This window comes from Coenobita brevimanus, chromosome 58, assembly GCF_032717465.1.
Source record: "Coenobita brevimanus isolate Jiangsu-jjx chromosome 58, ASM3271746v2, whole genome shotgun sequence".
In the NCBI taxonomy this organism is placed as follows: domain Eukaryota; kingdom Metazoa; phylum Arthropoda; class Malacostraca; order Decapoda; family Coenobitidae; genus Coenobita; species Coenobita brevimanus.
This window is the reverse complement of record NC_137011.1, coordinates 26,878,715-26,901,949: the sequence shown is the minus strand read 5'-3', so window position 1 is coordinate 26,901,949 and position 23,235 is coordinate 26,878,715. Positions and strand designations below refer to the sequence as shown.

At 41.2% G+C, this 23,235-nt stretch overlaps 1 protein-coding gene across 1 annotated transcript in view; it reads left to right on the top strand.

The window, feature by feature from the left end:
• The first annotated feature begins 19,840 nt into the window (after positions 1 to 19,840).
• LOC145402565 (putative glutamate receptor) overlaps positions 19,841 to 23,235 on the top strand; it is a 55,182-nt gene continuing 51,787 nt past the window's right edge. The window contains exon 1 of the mRNA XM_080274568.1: positions 19,841 to 19,995. Coding sequence (XP_080130694.1) covers positions 19,841 to 19,995 — 155 coding nt within the window. The remainder of the gene's footprint in view (positions 19,996 to 23,235) is intronic.

Sequence of the window (23,235 nt, the reverse complement as noted above, 5' to 3'; positions counted from 1 at the left end):
CTCCATCCACTTGTACATTCCCAACTTTGCCATTCATGTCTCCAATCAAAAACACTCTCTTGCTCCTCTCATACTTGTCCATACATGCTGCTACACTCGCCCAAAACTCATTTTTCACTCTTAGCACTTGGTCCTCTGTCGGCGCATACGCACATACAGTCGCCAAGCTTGTATACCTCCTTTCATCCTCACCCATACAATCCTTGCACCCACTGGTCCATACTCTTATATTCTCCTTCCACTTCTTGCTTATCATCAGACATACTCCCTCTCTCGCCTTCTCATTCTCATTAACACCCGCACATATTCCTATACCAAACTCCTGTTGTCTCACCCTTTCCCTTTTCCAATCAGTTTCAGTTTCAGTCAATCCACATACATCCACTCTTGCATCCTCAAGCACCTGAACAATCTCTCTCTCTTTCACTTAATCGTTCACTCCTCTCACATTCCACATTCCCATTCTTAGAATGTCCTTTGACTGTTCTCTGGTTGTCAACGTATGGTCCATCCTGGTCTGAGGCGCTTTGCTTGTTTGATTAGTTCTTTTTATGGGGTGGGACACTAACCCACCACCAACCCTTTTAGTCGCCTTATACGACATGCAGGGATACTGGGGGAGTATTCTTGAATCCTCCCTGCCCCCAGGGGGGGGGGTGCTGGGACTGGCCACTGGGTCCCCACAATTTCCGGATCCACGGCCAAGGAGGGGTTAAACGGGCCGTTGTTAGGCAATAAGTAGTAACATAACAAGCAATACCTTGCGGACACAAGTAGGTCATAAGCTGATCATTGTGTCCAGGTTTGGTTGGAATCGGTAAATTCTGAAGGGCAGAAGTATCTGTGACAATTAAACAAGACAGCTAGGGACGCTAGGACCAATCTTCAACGGGTTGCCACTTGAAAACTATGGAGAAAGGGAAAAATAGATGGCACACTTCAGAAAGGGAATTGCCTCAAGATTATGCCTAAACAAGTCAGAAACTTCCATGCCCATTAATCATGCTTCTACAGCTCAAAACGTGAGAATTACAACAACAAAAAAGTTTTCCGGCCATACCTAGGCAACGACTAATTGCCTAACAACCAAGACCATACGGACACAACTAGGTCATAGACTGGTCATTGTGTCCAGGTTTGGTCAGAATCAGTTAATTCAGAAAGGTGGAAGTGCCTGCAACAATTATACAAGAACACAAGACTACAAGGCTACATGAATGAAAGAAAATGTTAGCAAATATAAGGACAGCATGAAGCTAGCCAATTATTTATTTTTGTTCATTACTAAATAAAGGAACTGGTCCCCTCAAAATGTATATGAAGATAGGGATAAAAACACAATAATTGAATTTTCTCATGACACTTGCCCATGTCTCCTACATGGGTAGGCCATTCATTTCAGAGATGACGTTTGGGACCCTGATTGAGTTTATGAGTAAAGATTTTCAGTAGAGTTCTTACATATTTAACGTCGCTAACCACAAAACGTAAATAAGAGTGGGATGATACATGTGGTCACACACACACACACACACACACACACACACACACACACACACACACACTGAATATTCGAGTATTACAGGCTCGCTGTGACACCTACAACACTGAAACACATGTATAGAAACCACCAAAACATTTAGTCCGCCATGAGAAAGAAGGGAATTTCATTACGAAGTCTGACTGGCAAATTATGAATAGAAAGATGTACATCAAAAGTGACAAATTGAGATTGAACTCTCAACAGTACGGTATCCCAAGGAGTGCAAAATTTGTCGTGCCTGATAATGGAGCACCGTCCATTTGCTACTCCTAGATAAAAAAGGAAAAAATGTAAGGTCAAATCATAGAAGTACAGCTACGGATATTAGATTTGTTCTCACGGCAAACACCAGTTTCACAGTGCTTCTAACTTTTCATCAGAGACCCCCTTAATCAACACTTTTCACAATCTCCATTATTTCTTATTATATTTTATACAAACTATATGTAGCCCTAGCAAAATTTATATCCACTGTTCTCAGTTGACATCTGATACTAATGCCATATAGTGTCATGTACCCAATAGAGTAATGTGGACCAGAACACACTTCCATGCAATCCTTACAATTTTCATACCTATGTCAGACGAAACTAGTTTTCTTAAACTCTAATTCAAATTTCTCTTCACACTTCCATCACTTCTTTATTGGTATTGAAATGAACGTTTTTCATTATTTCAAATCTTTCCTCTAACTAGCACAAGCCATCCCGAACCACCCTTTAACAACGCCATTCCAGGGCCGTAATTTCTGGGGGGGCTAGGGGGCTGTAGGCCCCCAGTGTTTTCTGTAGATTTTGTCAAAACTTCAACTAAGATTGAGGGTTCAATAAGAACTCATGAAACTGATCAAGTATGTAAGTAAAATATGATACTGTATGTCGAATATTATAAAATCTTGTTGGCACAACTGTTTGAGATGCACCGTGGTAGTGTTATATGTTTTTCAATGTTTACGATGTGTGACAATGATGTTCCTGTCATTCGCCATGCGTTGTCAATTGCTCTCTGTGCCTTCTGGCCTGTGAGTTTATTTTCTCTATAATATGCTTATAATTATGTTTCTGTGTTCTGTTATTGTAACTCTGTCTAGAGATTGAGAGACTTGCTTGAGAAGCACAACGACCCACAACCGGCCAAACCACATGGTGAGTGTTCATTCTACGAGACTTGACAGTCTTGATCTGATGGCAGTTCTGAACGAAACTGTTGACACGACGGGGAGAAGAAAATCCATGTTTGCTAGTGTCTGACATGTTGAATAAATGTATATATTTTGTCCATGTCGTATGTTGGAATCTGTATATTTTAAAATCAAGGTTTTTATGATGGAATGCACATGTGTGTGTATGTGTATGTGTGCATGTGTATATTTGTGTATATATGTGCGTATGTGTGTGTGTGTATGTGTATGTGTGTGTGTATGTGTGTATGTGTGTCTATATGTTCTTACCTAATTGTTCTTACCTAATTGTATCTTTACAGGAATGAGTCAAGTTCGTACTGTCCCGTGTCTTAAACCATATTTATCGTACATATTCTTAAATTTCTGAATTGTTTTGGCACACACTATTTCATTCGGTAGTGCATTCCACTGATCAATTGCTCTGTTTGGGAAACTGAATTTCCTCACGTCTTTATCACCTCTCTTCTTATGCAGTTTTTTGCAGTGTCCTCTTGCTGATGCTTCCCCATATGTTAAGTAATCATTTATGTCTATTTTCTCCTTTCATGATATGCATTTATATAGCATTATCAAGTCACCTCTTTTCCTTCTCTCCTGTAGTGTTGGTAGATTCAGTTTATTTAGTCTTTCGTCGTAGCTTAGATCCCTTAAGCTTGGTATCCATCTTGTAGCGGCCCTTTGAATTTTTTCAATCTTGTTTATGTGTTTTTTGAGATGAGGACTCCAGACTACTGATGCATACTCCAGGGTTGGTCTGATGAATGATGTTATTATCCTTCTTAGCATGTCTTCATTTATGTATGTGAATGCTATTCTCATGTTTGCAAGCAGTGTATACATGTTCTGTACCTTCTCACTGATGTGGTCGGCCGGAGATAGTCTGTTATTGATAATCACACCTAGGTCCTTCTCTCTTTCTGATGTGTGTAGGGTTTTATTTCCTAACGTATAATCCCAATCAGGTCTTTTTCCACTTTTACCAAACTTGATTACATGACACTTGTCCACATTGAATTCCATTTGCCATGTATTACTCCATTCATGAAGTTTATTTAATTCTTCTTGTAGCTCTTTACAAGAGTCTGTGTTAGTAATTCTCCTTTGTATTTTTGCATCATCTGCAAACATATTTAGATAGCTTTCATTTCCAGTGTTACTGTCTATATCATTTATATACACTAAAAACATGATTGGTGCCAGCACTGAGCCCTGTGGTACTCCACTAGTCACTTCTTTCCATGATGAGTAGTTTCCCCTTAGTACTTCTCTCATTTCTCTTTTTTTTTTTTTTTTTTTTAGAAAATCTTGCATCCAACAAAGCAGTTTCCCTCGAATTCCTCCTTCATGGTACAGTTTCCATAAAAGTCTTTGGTGTGGTACTGTGTCAAATGCTTTCTTGAAGTCTAAATAGATACTGTCCACCCATCCTTCTCTTTCCTGTATTGTGTTTGTTACTCTGTCATAGTAGCTCAACAGGTTAGTAACACATGATTGTCCTTTTCTGAAACCAAACTGTCTTTCTGTTATCATATTGTGTTCTTCTAGATGATTTACCCAAGCTTTTCTTATAAGCTTTTATAATACCTTGCTTACAACACTGGTTAGTGTTACTGGTCGGTAGTTGAGTGGATTTTGTCTGTTCCCTTTCTTGAATAGGGGGACAATATATGCTTTCTTCCAAATATCAGGTAGTTTACCTTGACTCAAGGATTTCTTGAAAATTAAAAATAATGGTTTACTTAATTCCTTTGCACATTCTCGTAGCACCCAACATGAAATTTCATCAGGATCATTTGCTTTTCCTCTGTCTAATTTACTTAACTCCTCCTGTATTACTTTTTCTGATATTTGTATATCTGGTAGTATGCGTGGACATGCATCTTCCACATAGTCCCTCTCAAAATTTTTTTTCTTCCGTAAAAACTGATTGGAAATTCTTATTTAGTGCTTCACAAATATCTTTCTCTTGTGTATAGGTGATTCTCTCGTCCGTAATGGATTGTATTCTATCTTTTACTTTGGTTTTGCTTCAGATGTAGCTGTAAAATAGCTTCGGTTGATCACTACTTTCATTTATGATATCCTCCTCAAACTGTTTTTGGGCTTCCCTCCTTATTCTTGTATAATCGTTTCTTGCCTGTTTGTAATTATTATATGCTTTTTCACTATTGTGTCTTCTGTATCTATTCCACCACAAATCTCTTTTTTCTTTTGATTTTTTACACTCTGTATTGAACCAGTTCATTATTTTCTTATCTGCTTCTTTGTGCTGTGGGATGTACTTCTGGACTCCTATTTCAATAAATTCACAGAATTTTTTATATACAGCATTTAAATCTTGTCCTCTAAGCTCATTTTCCCAATCAACTTCTAAGAAATACTTCTTTAGGTCATGATAATTTCCCTTTTTATAGTTTAGGCTCTTTTTGTAACTTTCATTGCTGTTAACTATGTCATATACTATCCTGAAGTTACAATTTAGTACTGCATGGTCGCTTTTGCCGAGTGGAGGGTGATATATTAAACTGTCAATATCATTTTCTTGCCTAGTATATATGAGATCTAGTATTGAAGGTAAATCGAGTCCTCTTTTTCTGGTGGTTTCCCTCACATGTTGCGTTAGGAAAAACTCTTGCACGAAATCCAGGAGATTTTGGTCCCAACAGCTTTCTTGGCTTATTATATCTAGAGTATTCCAATTTATATTTGTATTAAAATCTCCAGTTAGTACAATACTTTCCGATTTCTCTTCCATCTTATGTAGTAACGCTCTTAAACTCTGAATTGTACTCTCTGCCAGGTCCTCATATTCGTCTCTTTCCCATGTGTTTGATCTGGGTGGCATGTACAAATTGGCTACAATTACTTTCCCTTCAGATGTGTTGATCTCTACTGCAATCAGTTCTACTTGTGAGGGTAATCTAGTTTTATTTCATTGACTTTTAGTGAAAGGGATGAAGAAGAGAGGGAGTCTTTCTGGAATGATGTTGATGAGTGTCTGCAGAGTTTTGGAGCGAATGTGAATGTGGTAATGATGGGAGATCTGAATGCTAGAGTGGGAAATGTAGCAGTTGAAGGTGTAGTTGGTATGCATGGTGTGCCTGGAAGAAATGAAAATGGGGAGCAAATGATAGTGATGTGTGTTGAGCGAGAGATGGTGTTTGGAAATACGTTGTTTGAGAAGAAAGATATTTATAAGTATACATGGGTGAGACAGGAGGGTGGAAGGGTTGTTGATAGAGCTTTGATGGACTATGTGGTTGTGTCTAGGAATGTAATAGGAAGATTGTTGGATGTGAGGGTTATGAGAGGGGAGGGTGGCGGTATGTCTGACCACTACCTGGTGGAGGGAAAGTTAAGAGTAGGTAAGAGATGGGTGAGAGCTAGGAGGGTTAGGTGTGGCAGGGAGGTTTTGAAAGTGAGTGAGTTGGATAAAAGAGAGAAAAAGATAGAGTATCATGAGAAATTGAAAGATGAGTGGAACGCAGTGAAAGATCGGGAAAATGGCAGTGTGGAGGAGGAATGGCAGTTGTTTAAGAGTGCTGTGGTGGGGCATGCAGAAGAGGTGTGTGGTGTGAGACGTGTGGGTGGTGGTGTACGAAAAGGAAGTGAATGGTGGTGCGAGGAAGTAAGTATGGCTGTGGCTGAGAAGAGACGTGCATATGAAGTGTGGCTCCATTGGAAAGATGAGATGTCATATGAGAGGTATAAGGAAAAGAGGAATAGGGCGAGAAGGGCTGTGTTTGATGCTAAAGTGGCAGCAGATGAGAGGTGGGGTAGGCGGCTGACAGAGTTTTTTCAACAGAATAAAAAAATGTTTTGGAAGGAGGTGAAAAGGGTGCGAAAGGGAGAGTCTGAGAAGGAAGAACGAGTAAAAGCGGAGGATGGAAGGATGTTAATTGAGATGGATGCAGTAAGGAAGAGATGGGCAGAGTATTTTGAAAGATTGTTAAATGTAGAGGAGGAAAGGGTGGCTGAGATTGTGGCGGATGGAAGGGTGCAAGGAATAAATGTGTTGGGAGAGTTAAATGATTCTTTGATCACGAAGGAGGAAGTGGAGAAGGCAGTAAAGGAGATGAAAACAGGGAAAGCTGCAGGTATGGATGGGTGTGCTGTGGAATACCTGAAGGGTGGTGGAGTGACTATTGTTGACTGGTTAGTTAGATTGTTGAATGTGTGCTTTGTGAAAGGTATGATGCCAGTTGACTGGGCAAGTGCTTGTGTGGTCCCGTTGTATAAAGGCAAGGGTGATAAGTATGAATGTACTAGCTTTAGGTGTATAAGTCTGTTGAGTGTTGTAGGTAAGGTGTATGATAGAGTGTTAATTATGAGAGTTAGAGAGGGTACAGAGGGAGTGATTGGTGATGAGCAGTGTGGCTTTAGGAGAGGGAGGGGATGCGTGGATCAGGTGCTTGCGGTGAGACAAGTGTGTGAAAAGTATTTAGCGAAAGGCAAGGATGTGTTTTGGGCATTTATAGATTTAGAGAAAGCGTATGATAGAATTGATAGGGAGGCTTTGTGGACTGTTTTAAGATTGTATGGACTTGATGGTAGGTTACTAAAAGGGGTGAAAAGTTTTTATGTAAATAGCAGAGCGTGTGTAAGAGTCGGAAATGTTGTGAGTGATTGGTTTCCTGTGAGAGTGGGGCTGCAACAGGGATGTGTGATGTCGCCTTGGTTGTTTAATATTTATATGGATGTTGTTGTATGGGAGGTGAATGCAAGAGTTTTAGGTGGAGGTCTGAGTCTGGTGAATGTTGATGGTGGAGAGTGGAATCTGAAGTAGCTGCTGTTTGCAGATGATACTTCACTGGTGGCTGATTCAGAGGAGAGATTGAGACAGTTGGTAGAGGAGTTTGGAAGGGTGCGTGAAAGGAGGAAATTGAAAGTAAATGAGAATAAGAGTAAAGTGATGAAGTGTACAAGGTTGGTAGATGGTAGGGGGATGAATATAGTTTTGAAAGGCGAGTTGCTTGAGGAGGTAGAGTGTTTTAAATAACTAGGGTCACATGTTGCTGTGGATGGAAGAATAGATGCAGAAGTGAAGTTTAGAATAAATGAAGTAGGAAAGGTGCTGGGAGGAATGAAAAAAGTGTTTAGATGTCGTTCGCTTAGAATGGATGTAAAGAGAAGGCTGTATGAGAGTGTTGTGGTACCGACTGCATTATATGGGGCTGAAACATGGAATATGGGTGTAGCAGAGAGGAAAAGATTGAATGTAATGGAGATGAGGTGTCTGAGGAGTATGTGTGGAGTGACGGGTATGGATCGAGTGTGAAATGATGAAGTGTGAAGGAGAACTGGAGTTGTTCGGGAGATGGCTGGCAGAGTTGAGCAGAGGGTGTTGCGATGGTTTGGGCATATGGAGAGAATGGAAAATGAGCGATTGGTGAAAAAGATAACTAGATCTGACATGAGAGGTGTAAGGCTGAGAGGAAGACCACGAATAGGATGGATGGACAGTATGAAGAGAGCGCTGGATGCGAGAGGGATGTCTGTTGAGCAAGGAAGAGTGGCTGTGCGTGACAGAAATAAATGGAAAGAAATTGTGAATGAATAATTGATGACGCAGCCCTGAGGGGATATTCTCCCGCATTTGGTCTGATCAGCTATTTCAGGTCAGGTGCAGGTAAGGGGATGAGTCTGTTATGATGTGGCAGGGGTAAACCAGCTCTGCTGTCGGGCCCTGCTGCAGATGTCACCGATTGCATTGCGCAGTTGACCCTTGTGCGGTGTGGTGCGGTGAGGATCTGTCCGTTCTCCCCTTTGGGGCTAAGATACGAATGAATGTTTTTTTTTTTTTTTTTTATGTGTCCGACTCTGGGCATAGGCTTCACAGCCTGCTATCAAGGCCCAGCAGTCCTCCTACATACCATACACCTCTACATGTCACCACTTCGGCGCTAACACCCACCGTCCATATTGAATACATGCTAGGGCTATCTCATACAGGACTGGTGTATTGGTATTAGCGGTGGTATTTTTACGACATGTCGGCAGGTCATCTTGTAGATCAGTAAAACCTGTTTGAATGGATGAGTAAATGGGGAGTGTGTCGTCCTGTCTCGGCTACCTCCCTTTCCTTGGGGGAAGCAGCCTAGGTATATAGATGGAGATAGATAGACTTTTAGATTTTTCTTAGTTAATATTATAATTCCTCCTCCTTTTTTTAAGTTTCTATATCTTCTCCATATATTATATTCCTCTAAGTTTAGTATGTCATTTGATATCCTTGGTGTTAATTTTGTTTCAGTTAGGCATATGTGGTTCATTTTCTCTGACATAATCATTCATCTCTAATAATTTAGATAGCATTCCATCCACATTTGAGTACATCAACTTAATCATCTTGTTTATATACTTGCCATGACTTGGTTCTACTACCTTCCTCCTTTTTATTCCTTCCTGGTTATGTACCACTTTCGTACCTGCAATCCTATTACTTTGTAAAAAAATGTGTTCTTCTCCTCTGATCTTCCCTCTTATTTTGTTTTTGCTTCCTCCCTCTTCTCTTTCAGTAATTCCAGTTCCTCTTGTCTCAGGCATCTTTTTATCCATACATTTTTGAACTCCTCTTTTTCCATAAGATTCTTTGCATTTTTTAGTATCTCTCCATGGTGTTTACACTCTGGAATGTTACCTTTAGAGGTCTAGACTTGCTTTTCTCGTATTTCCCTAACCTTTTATGTTCCTCTATGTCTTTACTACAGATTTCCTCTGATACTTCTTTCAATGGACTCATTACATTTGCCTTCTCCTTTTTGTCTCTTGAGATCTTGTTTTTTACTTCTTCCTCTTCAATACCAGTGATTACTATAGATTTGTTGATGTCTACTGAATCTCTGACTAACTTTGGATTGTTTTGGATTATTCTTTTCACTTCCTTTTTAATGCTTTTTTCTTCCACCCTTGTTTCTAAGTCTTTCTTTACTTTCACCATTTCAGCATACGTGGTTTCCACATCATTTTTGTCACTTTGCACAGCTTCATTCACCTGTGTTATCTTCTCCTCAACTGCTCTGGTCTATCAGACTGCTTAATTGCCTAATTGTCTCTGTATCATTTTTGAACTCTTCCATAATACTCTCGTGGTTGACTACTGAACTTGCCATTTCACTCATTTTCCTCATAAGTGTACTCAATTCCACTGTTAGTTCACATATGGTTGTGTCTTTCTTGTTGACCTCCTTTCCTAGTTTTTCTATTTCTTCCTTTTGCAAATGCATCTGCTTCTTTATTTCATCAATTTCATTCTGGAAAGCCAACTCCAGTCTGTGTACATGCTCTACTAGTTTATTGTGAGTCTCCATTTCAACCAGTTCTTGGTAGTAATCATCATCTTGCTTTCTACCTTTATCCCTTTTCTTTTCCAAATTTGCTTTACTAAAGTATGTGGCCATGATGTATGTTTAGGGGTGTATGTGTATGTGTGTGTATGTGTGTACTGTATGTGTGTGAATGTATGTATGTATGTGTGTATGTGTGGGAAATATTTTCCCCCAGAGCAGTTGTGCTCTCTACTTTTATCATAGTTATCCCTGGTTAAAGGCAGAGGAAAACTTGAGACAGTTGTTAATTGTTCAAGCGGTTTTCAAAACCCAGAAATTACGTTCTCTTTAATCATTCTTGTTACTGATAAATTAAATGGTACTACGTTTAACCCTCGTGGACAGCTATACATTGTAAATACATGTAATTATATGGAATTTTCTACTGACCTAAACTGCGTCTGCGCGTTAGATGACATGGCGAGTAGGGAAAGTTTCTCGTGTTAAGCAGACGTGGAATTAAGATATTTACTCAGCTTAAGGGAATACTTGGTTTAACTTTAGTTTAAGTAAAACTAAGATTAATTTGTTAGAATCACCCTCTACATATCATGATGTAATCTAACTGTATTTAGTACTGAAATTAATTAAGAGTTGGCAACCTACCATTCTATGAGAGAGGTAGATCCTGCCATTCACGGCACTCTGCTCCCAGACCTTGTGGAGTTAACACTCTGTTCCTAGTCTTACTTAAGCTAGCACTGTTGTACATAAGCACCTAAAGGACGCTTGATTGCTCAAGCAATTACACTAAGCAGCCTCATCGTCATCGGTTTTCGATCACTCCCTCTTCACTAGCTAAGTAACCTTTACGAATTGGCCAATTCAAGGGGGGATTAGCTATGAGATCGAAGAGAAATAGTTATTGTAGGTGAGTTAAGGTTAAGTTACGTTTCACCTAACTCTATGAGACTTGTTTGATTTACATAGACAACTTTAGGGAAGAGTAACGACCTACGAGTTGTTTACCAGAAAATTCTTGCATAGCGGTGCCCCGGCAGGGATACCGACTTGTATACATTAAATATTTTTCACATTTTGGTGCCCCAAAAGAGGGCCCCGATTTGTTTACCAGAACTATTAAAATTTTTTCACAGTATGTGTGTATGTGTGTATGTGCATGTGTGTGTATGTAAGTGTATGTGTGTGTGTGTGTGTGTGTGTGTGTGTGTGTGTGTGTGTGTGTGTGTGTGTGTGTGGCAAATACATGTTATGTTATGAAAGATTAGTGACATTTAATATGAAATAAAACAGTGCTGGGCTTATAAAGCTCAACATGAAAATGAAAATGAAGAAAAACTTGGAGTGGTTTTGTTGAAAATTCAAACAATTCTGCACGTGACTGTTTGAATATTTCCAAACTTGATCCAAAATGATCATAAACAATATCATAACAGTGCTCAGTTTTTTTATTATCTTGTCGTTTCCAAAAGCATATAGGCAGGGCAGTATATTTCAACCTGAATCCTACCGCAGGCGTGTAGAAACAGTCTTGATAAGGGTGCTGCATACTACACCAAAAATGTAGAATGGCCACATTATTAAACAAGTCACAGTTTGAGCTGAAATTTCAGACTTGCACAAAATGAAGCTTTTTATTTACACACCCAGCTCCAAAGCTAAACATACATGCCTCATTAAACATCAACTTTAAGGTAGAATCAAACTGAAAAATATCGGGTGATCTGCACTTTTAAGCATTTCGATTAATTTTTAACTTTCTAGTATGGAGGTATATACATTTTGTCTAGGCCCCACCAAAATATGTTGAAAATTACGGGCCTGCATTCAGTGTAATGGTATCTACATTTATAATCAATCATTACCACTCATGCACACCGAAGAAGCTGCTAGCCATTCTTTAGACAACTCTTTCATTGTTAGCTAGCAGTTTAGTTTTCCCTAGACACGATAAATGTGTAGTATGCAGTTTCCAACCACACATCACTAATTTCACACCGTTTGCCATCACTTATATATCACTTGTCATTTGCCATCTGCATTATGATGAATGCTCTAAAAATATGTTCGCAGCTTGATCACGTGAATGAGGTTGCAGCACCGTGGGGTGTAGGTGTGTTCAAAATCACAGGGAACAACCAGGATGCCAACGCAACACAGGCACAGCTGTCCCGGGTTGTTGGCCAAGCTCGCAAGGTATGTCTCTCCCATTACTTCTGAGACGGATAGGTCATTCACATTATGCTAAGAGAGAAGGGTCACAGTTATATTATTCCTGATGGAGGTCACTTACATTACCACTGAGTTGGGCAGATCAGTGATCTCTAAATAGTACTTGGTGATGTCCCCAGCTACGGCAGGTGTCATGGTCCGTGACGGTGGTGGTAGTGAGCGATGATCCAGTGCTCCTCGCTGCCTTTGCCAAGTTGTGCCCCGAGGTCCGCCTCCTGGTGTGGTCGACGAGGCTCCTTGTCTTCACCCGACTCCCACTTCATTGCCTCCAGCACAGTCAGAACACATTTGCCATGACCAACTCCATGCTGCTTCAGTTTACTTATAAGCCAACACTCAGGTTAGAGCAAAATATGCTATGGTACTCTTAGGATTGTAATCCTGCAAGAAGCAAATGTCACGAGGGGATGTGAATTTAAGAAATATATGCTGATATCACTCGAAAGTAAACACAAGGAATTGACTTGTGAAATCGAGTAGTAAGTTTTACTTTATGCTGGCTTACTTTGCCGATTGTCCAAGTACAAGAATTTTATAATCTTTCTCAACAGTACACAGCAGAGACTAATCACTCACGAATGCTGTATTGTTAGTATTGTTTTGGCCTCTGAGAATATGTCCTTACCCCCTGACAATCATTATTAATAATAATAAAGAAGTTTCTTGCTGGTGCCTAACTCCTGGCTGGCATAACAGATTTAAGAATTAATATGAAAGAACTGGCTTAAATACCAGTCGTGATTAATATAAGAAGTTTGTGCGAATTGGGAGTAGCAAACTAAAGTAAGCTCAATGTGGAGAAATCAGCCAAGATTGCTACATTGATCTAAGCTCAAGCAAAAGAACTGTAAATTTATTAATTACAATGAAATAAAATTGTTACATGAATCTCAAAAATGAATTCAAGAGGGGAATTCACTGTCGCAGGGGGACTAGTGAATTCAATATCAAAGGAAATACACTCATTCACTTATTCAAAGAGCTAATCAGACTTAAACCTAGGAAGACGAAGGGAAATACTGGTCAGTGGAGGGAACGGAGCTGAAGCTACACAAGACTGGGCATCTGTCTATTTCTATGGCAGGTACTGCTCGGTGCTAGCCCACTACGCCAATCACCATCAGTGGGGAGATGCAGGGAATCGTTGTACAATGGAGACACTGCTCTCTACGCAGAGCACAACGAGTTCCTACTCCCATGGTGGTCCAAAACTGACTGATGTAACCCAGCCGGGTATGGGAGTGAGATGACCATGTTCACCAGAAGTAGGCGTGACCTAACTTCAACGGTCAATGGAGAGACGCTGAACGATATACACATGCAATAAAATCACTCAGTGATGCACCAATGTCGTGCATAAGAACAGGCACTTTTGGAGTAGTAATGAATATTCTGAAAAACTATCGCAATTGAAGTGCATACAAGGATGGTTAAGCTGAGTGATACATATTGGGCATTCCCCTAGAGTTCATGGTTTTCCCACTGAAGTACAATATCACGAATCTGTAGAATACACAATCTCACATATTCATGACATTACACCCCATCAAAATCAAATATTTCTTTGAAAAAGTTTACGATATATACATATCCATCCTAACTCAGTCACACAAGATTCACACTGTGGTGTGTGTACTATCCAGCTACATGAGAAAATCACTGTCACCAATGAGTGTAAAGCCTCAAACTTACATTAATAGAAGCAAGCTTGAGGGAAAAATTTCCGTGACGACAGTGAAAAATCCTGTACTCAGGTCAAACTGAGCGAAAGATTCACTACATTTACATTAACAACTAATTGTTATGTAGTGTGGTGTATGTAATACACAGTGTAGATGTGACAGTTGTAGTGTAACTGTACCTATGTGTAAAGTGATATAAATGGAGACGATAAGGCAGAAGAGAAGAGGTGGCAGCATGCAATAGAGACAATCAGCTGATCTGCACGAGAAAACTGCTACACCCACCATCTGTACCTGTGAAATCAATCAAGGTGTAGCATTAATAGTGTCAGTGTGACAAACAACTTTTATTAAATTACAAATTCTCTCTCTGCCTAGTAGTCAGTACATGTGCTACTAAAGGTACGCCATTATTTTCTTATTGGATACATCATTAACCAGGAAACGTAGGTCCAGGACAGAATCTCAAACGACCCATTAGTTTACTGGTTAAAATTAACTCTACACTTACGATTAATATCGGCAAGCTATGAATCCCAACGCAATCTCGGTCAGGTCACATTTTAACACCCAACATGGGTGTGAACAGTCATGTGGATAATGTGCATTCCCTGGGAATCCTCAGAGAGGCCCACAGCTCGAGACACACCACAGGGTAATTCAGACACAGCCTCAGATTGCCTCTGCGTGGGTCTTGAACTTCCCCTTTAACCTATGGTACAAGCCCTGGACATAATGTGTCCTGTGAGGCCAATGGGTGTGACATCAGGTCTGCACCCACATTACCACTGCCCTCTCTCTCAACTGACTCAGAGATTACGGGCATGGATTCAAACGGCACAGGAAGGACACATCCCAGACTGGTGGTACATTGAAACACATTGCAGGAATGCACAAACCTATCTATTTCCTGTCCCATTCCTGGCCAGAAAAAGTCAGCATGGATACGGCCCTCGGTTTTCTTTTTGCTCATGTGACCTCCTGAATATATGGAGTAGATGGGAAGTTGTTGAATGCTGTGAAGAGTATGTACGATGGTGTGAAGGCTGCAGTGCGTGTAGATGGTGAACTAAGTGAATTTTTCTCTTTGAAAGTTGGTTTGAAACAGGGATGTGTCATGTCTCCATGGTTGTTCAATCTGTACATGGATGGGGTAATAAAAGAGGTACAAGGTAGGGTAGTGGATGTTGGAGTGACCCTGGTGAGAGAGGATAGTGTTTGGAAACTCCCTGTACTGTTGTTTGCAGATGATACTGTGTTGTTGAGTGAAGACGAAGGGGAGCTGCAAGGCTTGGTAGATGAGTTTGAGAGAGTGTGTAAGAAACGGAATCTAAAGGTGAAAGTAGGGAAGAGTAAAGTGATGGTCTTTGAGAGCGGTGAAGTCAGTGAATGTACAGCGAGGTTGGATGGTGAGGAATTGGAAAATGTGAGTACGTTTAAGTATTTGGGTAGTGTGATGAGTAAGGATGGAGGTTTGGAGGGTGAAGTGCTTGAAAGGGTACAGCAGGGAAGAAAGGTTGCTGGTTCCTTGAAAGCAGTGATAAGAAACAGGGAAGTGAGCATGGAAGTAAAAAAGTTACTACATGACAGTATTGTGATACCAACTCTAACGTACGGAAGTGAAGCTTGGACATTGTTGGAAGGACACAAGTCAAGAGTGAGAGCAGTGGAAATGAGTTATTTAAGAGGAGCCTGTGGAGTCACGTGGAGAGACAGGCTGACGAATGAGGATATAAAGGAGCGTTGTGGTGTGGATGTGGATGTGATAGGAAGCGTTGTGAGGAACACACTGAGGTGGTTTGGCCATGTGGAGAGGATGGAGGGTGAAAGACTGACGAAGAGAGTGTATGTGAGTGAGGTGGAGGGTGGAAGAGGGAGGGGGAGACCGAGGATGAGATGGAGGGATGGGGTGGAGAGGTATATGAGAGAGGGAGGTGTGAGTTGGGAGCAGGGCAGTGAAATGGCGGGGGACAGGGCGACTTGGAGGCGATTTGTTTGTGGCCACCCCAAACGGGATTGAGGCGTCTGGCAATAGATAGATAGATAGATAGACCTCCTGACGCTGAACAAAGACCTCATTCTACCATTGCTTGGCGATACTTAGCAGGAACGACAAACTGCTGTCGAACCTCCCCTTGGGGTGTTCGTGACTCATGGCAGAGCCTTCCTTGTTTACAAAGGAACCTGGCTTGACCTTCCCATGAAAATTTAATCACTTTACCCTTTTGCTTCTTCCACACGGCAGCAAGTGTCGGGTCAGATTGTTGTTCATGGACAACAGCTTGACTACAAATCAGATCTTGCGGCGATGCAATGGTCACCAGGGTGACACAGTTTGGAGCCTCGGCCATGGCTCATGTTACTGCAGCCGAAGTCTGAGTAGCGTTAACTACGGTGCAATTATACTTGGTATCTAGTATGTTGCCTATAATAAGGTCCAACAAAGGTTCTGGCATGACAACTGCAAATGTTGTACCAGTGTAAAAGGGAGATGCCACCTGGATACATGCCTCAGGGAACAATCTCACTGATCCATCAATAAGCTGAGCTTGAATCTGTCGACCTGTATATTCCTCAGGCTGAACTAGACTCTGCCTGACAGAGCAACCTGAGGAACCATTGTCTCTCCGGACCTTTACAGGAACACATCCCACAAACCCTGGCTGAACAAGGAAGGCACTGTTACATGTGGGAGGGCCTGTGGAGGAAGCGGCCAGCTATTTATAAGGCTGCTGAATGAACGATGCGGCAAACATGGTGCCCTGAGAACTAGATACCTGAGGGGTTGTACTTGCCGTTTGGGGAGATGGAGCGTTAATCACCTGTGGAGGAGGGTTCACTGTCACAGGGGGACTAGCGAACTGTGGGGAAGTACCTGTGCTGCTAGGAACGACACCACCGTGCACTTGTCGGGGAATGAAGGCTGCATTTGTCTCCTGCATCCGATACACTGGGGCTGGTGCTGAAAGGGATTGTCTCGACTGTTGATCACGTGGGTGATACTGCTGCTGGTTAGGGTACTTGATGTACCCTTTCCAATCGGGTTTCTGCGTATTTTGCCCCTGGTCCTTCTCCTGCGGTTTGTTTGGACCATGGCCATTATCCTGAGAACGGCCTTGATGCTGGGGTTCAGTCTGAGATGGCTTCCCAGACTTGACAGTATCTTTCTTGTTCCAGGTGTGTTGCTTACGAGTTTGGTACCCATACGCAGTGAAGAATGCATCAGGCTGGCATCCCTTACCTGGCAGATCTTAAGCTGAGCCATAAGCTCAGCAGGCCCTGACTTTTCTAGCTGTGTGCGCAGCATAAGGTCAATTATCCCCTCTCGCATGCGAGGGGTTTCATCTTTCTCCATCCACTCATCTAAGTAAGCAATAAGACGGTCAAGGAACTGAACAGCAGTCTCCTTTTCTTGTAGACGCGCCCTCATGAACTGACTCCTGGCGTCGTCAACTGTGAGACCATACGCTTTGATGAGTATAGCCTTCATCATCTCACACATTAGATTGTCTCCACGAATTCTGTGGAGAATATCGAGGGTAGGGCCCTCAAACAAGCTAAGAAACTGAAGCTGCTTAGCTGCCTCATGCAGCTGGTACAGCTGTGCCATGCCTTCGAAATGAGTAATGAATGGCTTGATTCGCTCACCTTCCTTATATGAAGGAAGCTTGAGGCACGAGGTTGCCAGAACATGTGCTGCGAGAGCACTCATGGAGCTCGGGTTGGCTGCACCAGATGTGCCTGAAGCTAAGGAGTCTTGCTTGAGCTTCAACATCTCAAGTTCATGTTTCTCACATGCCTCGCGCTCGGCACACTCGTGTTCACGTTCTCTCTCGCATTCCTCGCGCTGTTCTTGCTTGTGTCCATGCTCTCTCTCACATTCCTCGTGCTGTTCGCGTTTGTGTTCATGTTGAATTTTATGCTCTTCACGGGCATCACTCTCACTCTGCTGTTCAAAAGTGTACTGTGAGAGCACATAGTCTTTAATTTGCTTGGGATCGGTAAGCCCCATATCTTTGGCTTCCTGTACATACATAGTAGTAGCCATGACGGTAACTCAACTAAGGCTAACTGGACTAAAGACTGAGTACTGACTGCTGTTTGGCAGAGAAATGCCAATAATCGAAAGTAAAGAATTTAGTCACAGGCTGGTGGTGACCAGTCTTATCTCCTGTTGAGGAGGATTCACTGTTGCAGGGGGACTAATGAATTGTGACCAGTATTATCTCCTATGGAGGAGGATTCACTGTCACAGGGGGACTAGTGAACTGTTACTCATTTTATATCCTGTGGGGGAGGATTCACTGTTGCAGAAGGACTAGTGAATCGTGACACGTTTTATCTTGTTAGACTGGTAGGATTCACTGTCGCAGGGGCACTAGTGAATCGTGACTCATTTTATCTCGTTAAACTGGTAGGATTCACTGTCGCAGGGGGACCAGTGAATCGTGACTCGTTTTATCTAGTTATACCGATAAACAAAGAAAACAAATGCAACTGGGCTGGAAAACTCTTATGTAAATAGTAAGATAGTGCCTATAGACTTTAATGATAAGAAATACCTAGGTAAGAATGAGTGAGTATTATTTCGTTAATAACTTTAGAGCCAGGAGATAATATCCTTGCAAGTTCGCCAGATGTCACGGGGGGATGTGAATTTAAGAAATAAATGCTATTACTCCAAAGTAAACACAAGGAATTGACTTGTGAAATCAAGTAGCAAGTTTTACTTTATGTGGCATACTTCGCCGATTCTCTAAGGATGAGAATTTTATAAATATTCTTAGCAGTACACAGCAAAAACTAATCACTCACGAATGCTGTATTGTTAGTATTGTTTTGGCCTCTGAGAAAGTGTCCTTACCCCCTGACAATCATTAATAATAATAATAATAAAGACATAGGTTCTTGATGGTGCTTAACTCCTGGCTGGCACAACGGATTTAAGAATTAATGTGAAAGAACTGGCTTAAATACCAGTCGTGATTAATATAAGAAGGTTGTGCGAACTGGGAGTAGCAAACTAAAGTAAGCTCAATGTGGAGAAATCAAACAAGATTGCTACATTGATCTGAGCTCAAGCAAAAGAACTGTAAATTTATTAATTACAATGAAATAAACTTGTTACATGAATCTCAAAAATGAATTCAAGAGGGGAATTCACTGTCGCAGGGGCACTAGTGAATTCAATATTAAAGGAAATACACTCATTCACTCATTCAACGAGCTAATCAGACTTAACCCTATTCAGTGCAACCTGTCTCATTTTTGATATGCCCTAACTAATTTTTACCAATAAACTCTAGTTTGTAAGCAATGCATAGTCTTACGATTGTTTTCTTATTAAATCTCTGGAAACACAACAAATAGTGATTCTGAGCGAAAAAACTGGGTTGAAACGAGCGTTTTCTCTAAAATTAACGATTTTTCCCCGTGGAGAGCGCTAAACAAAAAGAAAACGCTCGATGATGAGTGGAATATCTGGGACCTTATCCTATGCAAACACGGTCATCAACACAGCTTCCAGACGTACGATACGTTTCCTATTTTCATTAAAACTACTTTATTTTCTAAGTATCATTCATTGTTCATACTTTGACTCCTCATACGTAGTGAAATGGTTATTCCATGCACTAATTTTATTATCTATGTATTAGTCATTGTTTTTTCTCTATGACTCCTCATACCCAATGAAATGGTTGTTCGTACACATATACACAGATACACACATGTGCATTGAATTGTGCACACAGATACACACACGTGGATTGTAATGTGCACACACACACACACACACACACACACACACACACACACACACACACACAAACCTCGCGGCTCGTGTAGGCGTACCGGATGGTTAGTTAGGTATTAATTAGGGGACGGGGTGGACGTGCTGACGGACGCAGTCATGGCTTTTACTTTCGACTATGTTGACGACCCAGACGAAGATTACTTGGCAGAGGTAGTTGGCGATGATGATGATGATGACCTTGCCTTGGACAGAGTAGCTGAGGGCAACGATGAAGATGAGGATCAGAATGATGACATAATGGATGAAGACGAGTGAGTACCAGTCAGAAACAGAAACCCACTGATGAAAAATAGATTAATCAGTTCTTTGGACCAATGCTTGAACAAACAAAATTATGACGAATTTGTCGAGTTCAGGGAATATACCTGCATTTTAGAGAAACCCCAGAGAAAATCAGATATTGGTAAGTCAATAACATGGACCAATCATACAGAAGGTAGGCCTGTTGAGAAGATATTGCCCAGTGAAGGATGTTTGTTAGGAGAGGCAAGGTCAGCTAATCCAAAAAATTATGGCATGGGAGTTATTTATAACATCTAATATGATTGATGGTATTGTAACCCATACTAACAATACGATTCAAGGCATGATTACCGAAATTTCTAATACTCACAGTGCTGAAATACCAACACACATCAAGGTGACTGACGCCATAGAATTGAAAAGCTTTTTTTGGCCTGCTCTATGCAAGAGGCTTGTTGGGACAAAATAAATATTACTATAAACGTCTCTTCATGGAAGGGTTTGGTCACCCAGTATTTGGAGCCATCATGTCTGTAAAACGATTTGGTTTCTTACATGCCAACATAACTTTTGATAACATTGATACCAGACACCAGAGATGGGTACACGATCGGTTTGCAGCAATTAGGGAGCTTTTTGAACAGTTCAATAATTGTTGTTGCTCAGTGCTAGAGCCAGGTGACTTCTTGACCATTGATGAAACGTTGTATGGGTGTAGAACACAAATAGGGTTCAGACAGTACAATAAGAGCAAACCTGTACGCTACGGCCTCCTATATAAATCTATTAATGCTGTTAGATATCCATTTACTTTTAGGACAGCTATATTCATGTAAACCTTCTGGAGAGCCAGGACCACACTACATACGTGGTACAGTCCCAGCAGTGAAAGCTGTGGTAAGTCAGTTACAAGTCTCAGTCGACCTTAGAGGTAGGATTATTAGTCTGGATAGATTGTACACCAGTATAGAGTTATTGGAGTGGCTTCAAACACAAGGTATCTCAGCCTTAGGTACTATAGATTCTACCAGGAAAGGCATACCACCAGAGATAAAGGCAGTCACAGAAAGGGAAGATAGGTCATACCAAGTTTACTGGAAAAAACACGGGGAGGAAATGACACTGAACTCTATGTAAAACCTACCAGAAGCAAAGGTAAGAAAAATGTGTTACTTCTGAGCACAGTCTCCCCTATATTAGGCATTACCAAGGATGATGATTTGAAAAAAACAGCTATATTTAAATTGTATGATTTCACTAAAGGAGGCACTGACATTGTGGATCAGAGAATAAGTTTTCATACAGTACACACTAAATCTAGAAGATGGACAGTGAATGCCCTTGGCTAAATTCTCGACACTGCCAGAGTAATTTCACAGACAATTTATTCATTACATAACAGTCAAGACCCAAGAAAAATTGCTTCAATTTCCTATGGCTGGCAGTTAGTGAAGGCATTGTGTAATCCACAAATTGAAAGAAAAAAAGTTCAGGCTTGAAGTTTGATCAGGAATACAATAGCTATGATGAATCTGATGCTTGGACAGGGAGATGTAGAGGAGGCCGTCCCAGAAGTAACAGATGAGAATAGGTCAGGGAAGCGGCGCAAATGTCATTCATGCCTGGAGTCTATTTATGGTCCAGGATACACTCAGAATCGCCCTAAAGTAAAATTGTCCACGAAACAATGTCAAGTATGTCACAAGCACACCTGTGATCAGCATTTAAATAAAGTATGTACGAAATGCTATGGTAACATGCCCAATCAGTGAAAGTCTTGTTTTGGAAATTAAGAATGAATATGCACTTCTGCGAATATGTATAGATTATGACTGAGTTTACATTCTTACGGATTATGTTTTTATGTTCAAAAAATTTCCTTATATGATAGATGTAAATAGAGATACGGAAGGTGAGGGTTTTGCATCATAAGAATCCTCTAGCTTACTTATATTAGGTGTAAGTATAGAGTAATAAGGATGTTCGGGTGTGTAGGATCAAATACCGCCGAACAATACAGAGACTAGGAGCATAGGCATGGATAGCCCCGAGTTAACGGTTACTACTATTACTTTCGACCTGTGACGGGCTGTGGGTCAGTGAGGGCCCTGTTAGTTAATTGGCGCCCGTCGGGATCTTTTTAACGTACCAGGGGTCGATGCTGCAGGGGGTGGATCAGCTGAAATGAAACATGGTCTCACAGTGGCGAGAAGGAGCTGGGGCCTGATTGACTGCTGTCTCCCTTGAAAGAGCCAGGCAAAGCTCTGGACCTCACCCCTCATATCCACACTGTGCTTGTGCATTAACCAGGGAACAGCTTATTCTCCGGTTAATAGAGATATAGGGTTTAACCAGAAAGCTACAGGCTGCTCTAAGCAATTTAGTAATCCAAGGACTGGCACGTTTCCTGGCTAACAGTCTACTCGTAAGAATTTAATGGTGACCTCGCATGTACGGAGCTTTGGCTGGCAGCTGCATTTCCTCGTGGTGACTACTAACAAAGGATCAAGGGACTGACTTCTGGAGAGACTGACTGGCTGACCGACAAAGGTCTCAGTGATAGGCTAGTGATTGACCAGTGAGAAATTACTATTAAACTGACGTCAGAAGGACAGTCTACTGACTGAGTTGTAGGTATTTAGGGATTGACTGCCTCACTGTGTAACAATTTATATATATTTTGATGATATTTTGGATATAACTATACATAATTGAATGCTTGTTATTGCATTGTTCAGAATACTCCTTGGGGCGTTGCATGAGCAGATAGAGCTACCGTGCCCTTTAAATAATTGGTTATAACTGAATATTTTTATGTGCCTTTCAATTTTAATTTGCAGCATTCGAATTTAGAAATTCCTATATATTTGTGACAGATTCAGCCTTCTCAAGGACCCCCTTCAGATGTAAGTAAGGAGTGAGAAGCAGGTAGACCTTTATAATACAACTCAGGGGCGGGCAGAACAGGAGGTAGGTAAGGCACAAGGCTGTTGATGTGGAATTTTGCAATTATTATGTCTTTTCAAGCATTTTTCTCCTGTACATATACCGCCCTGTGCCTTATCTACCTCCTGTTCTCCCGGCCCTTTCTTACTCGTCATTCATTTGTATGATAAAGATCTGCCTGTTTCTCACTCCTTAGTTACACGTGAAGTGGGTCCATGAGAAGGTCGAGCCTGTTTTGTTCTCACGAATAGATTATATTTCACACTCCAACATAATCCTCACAGACCACCACAGACCTCACA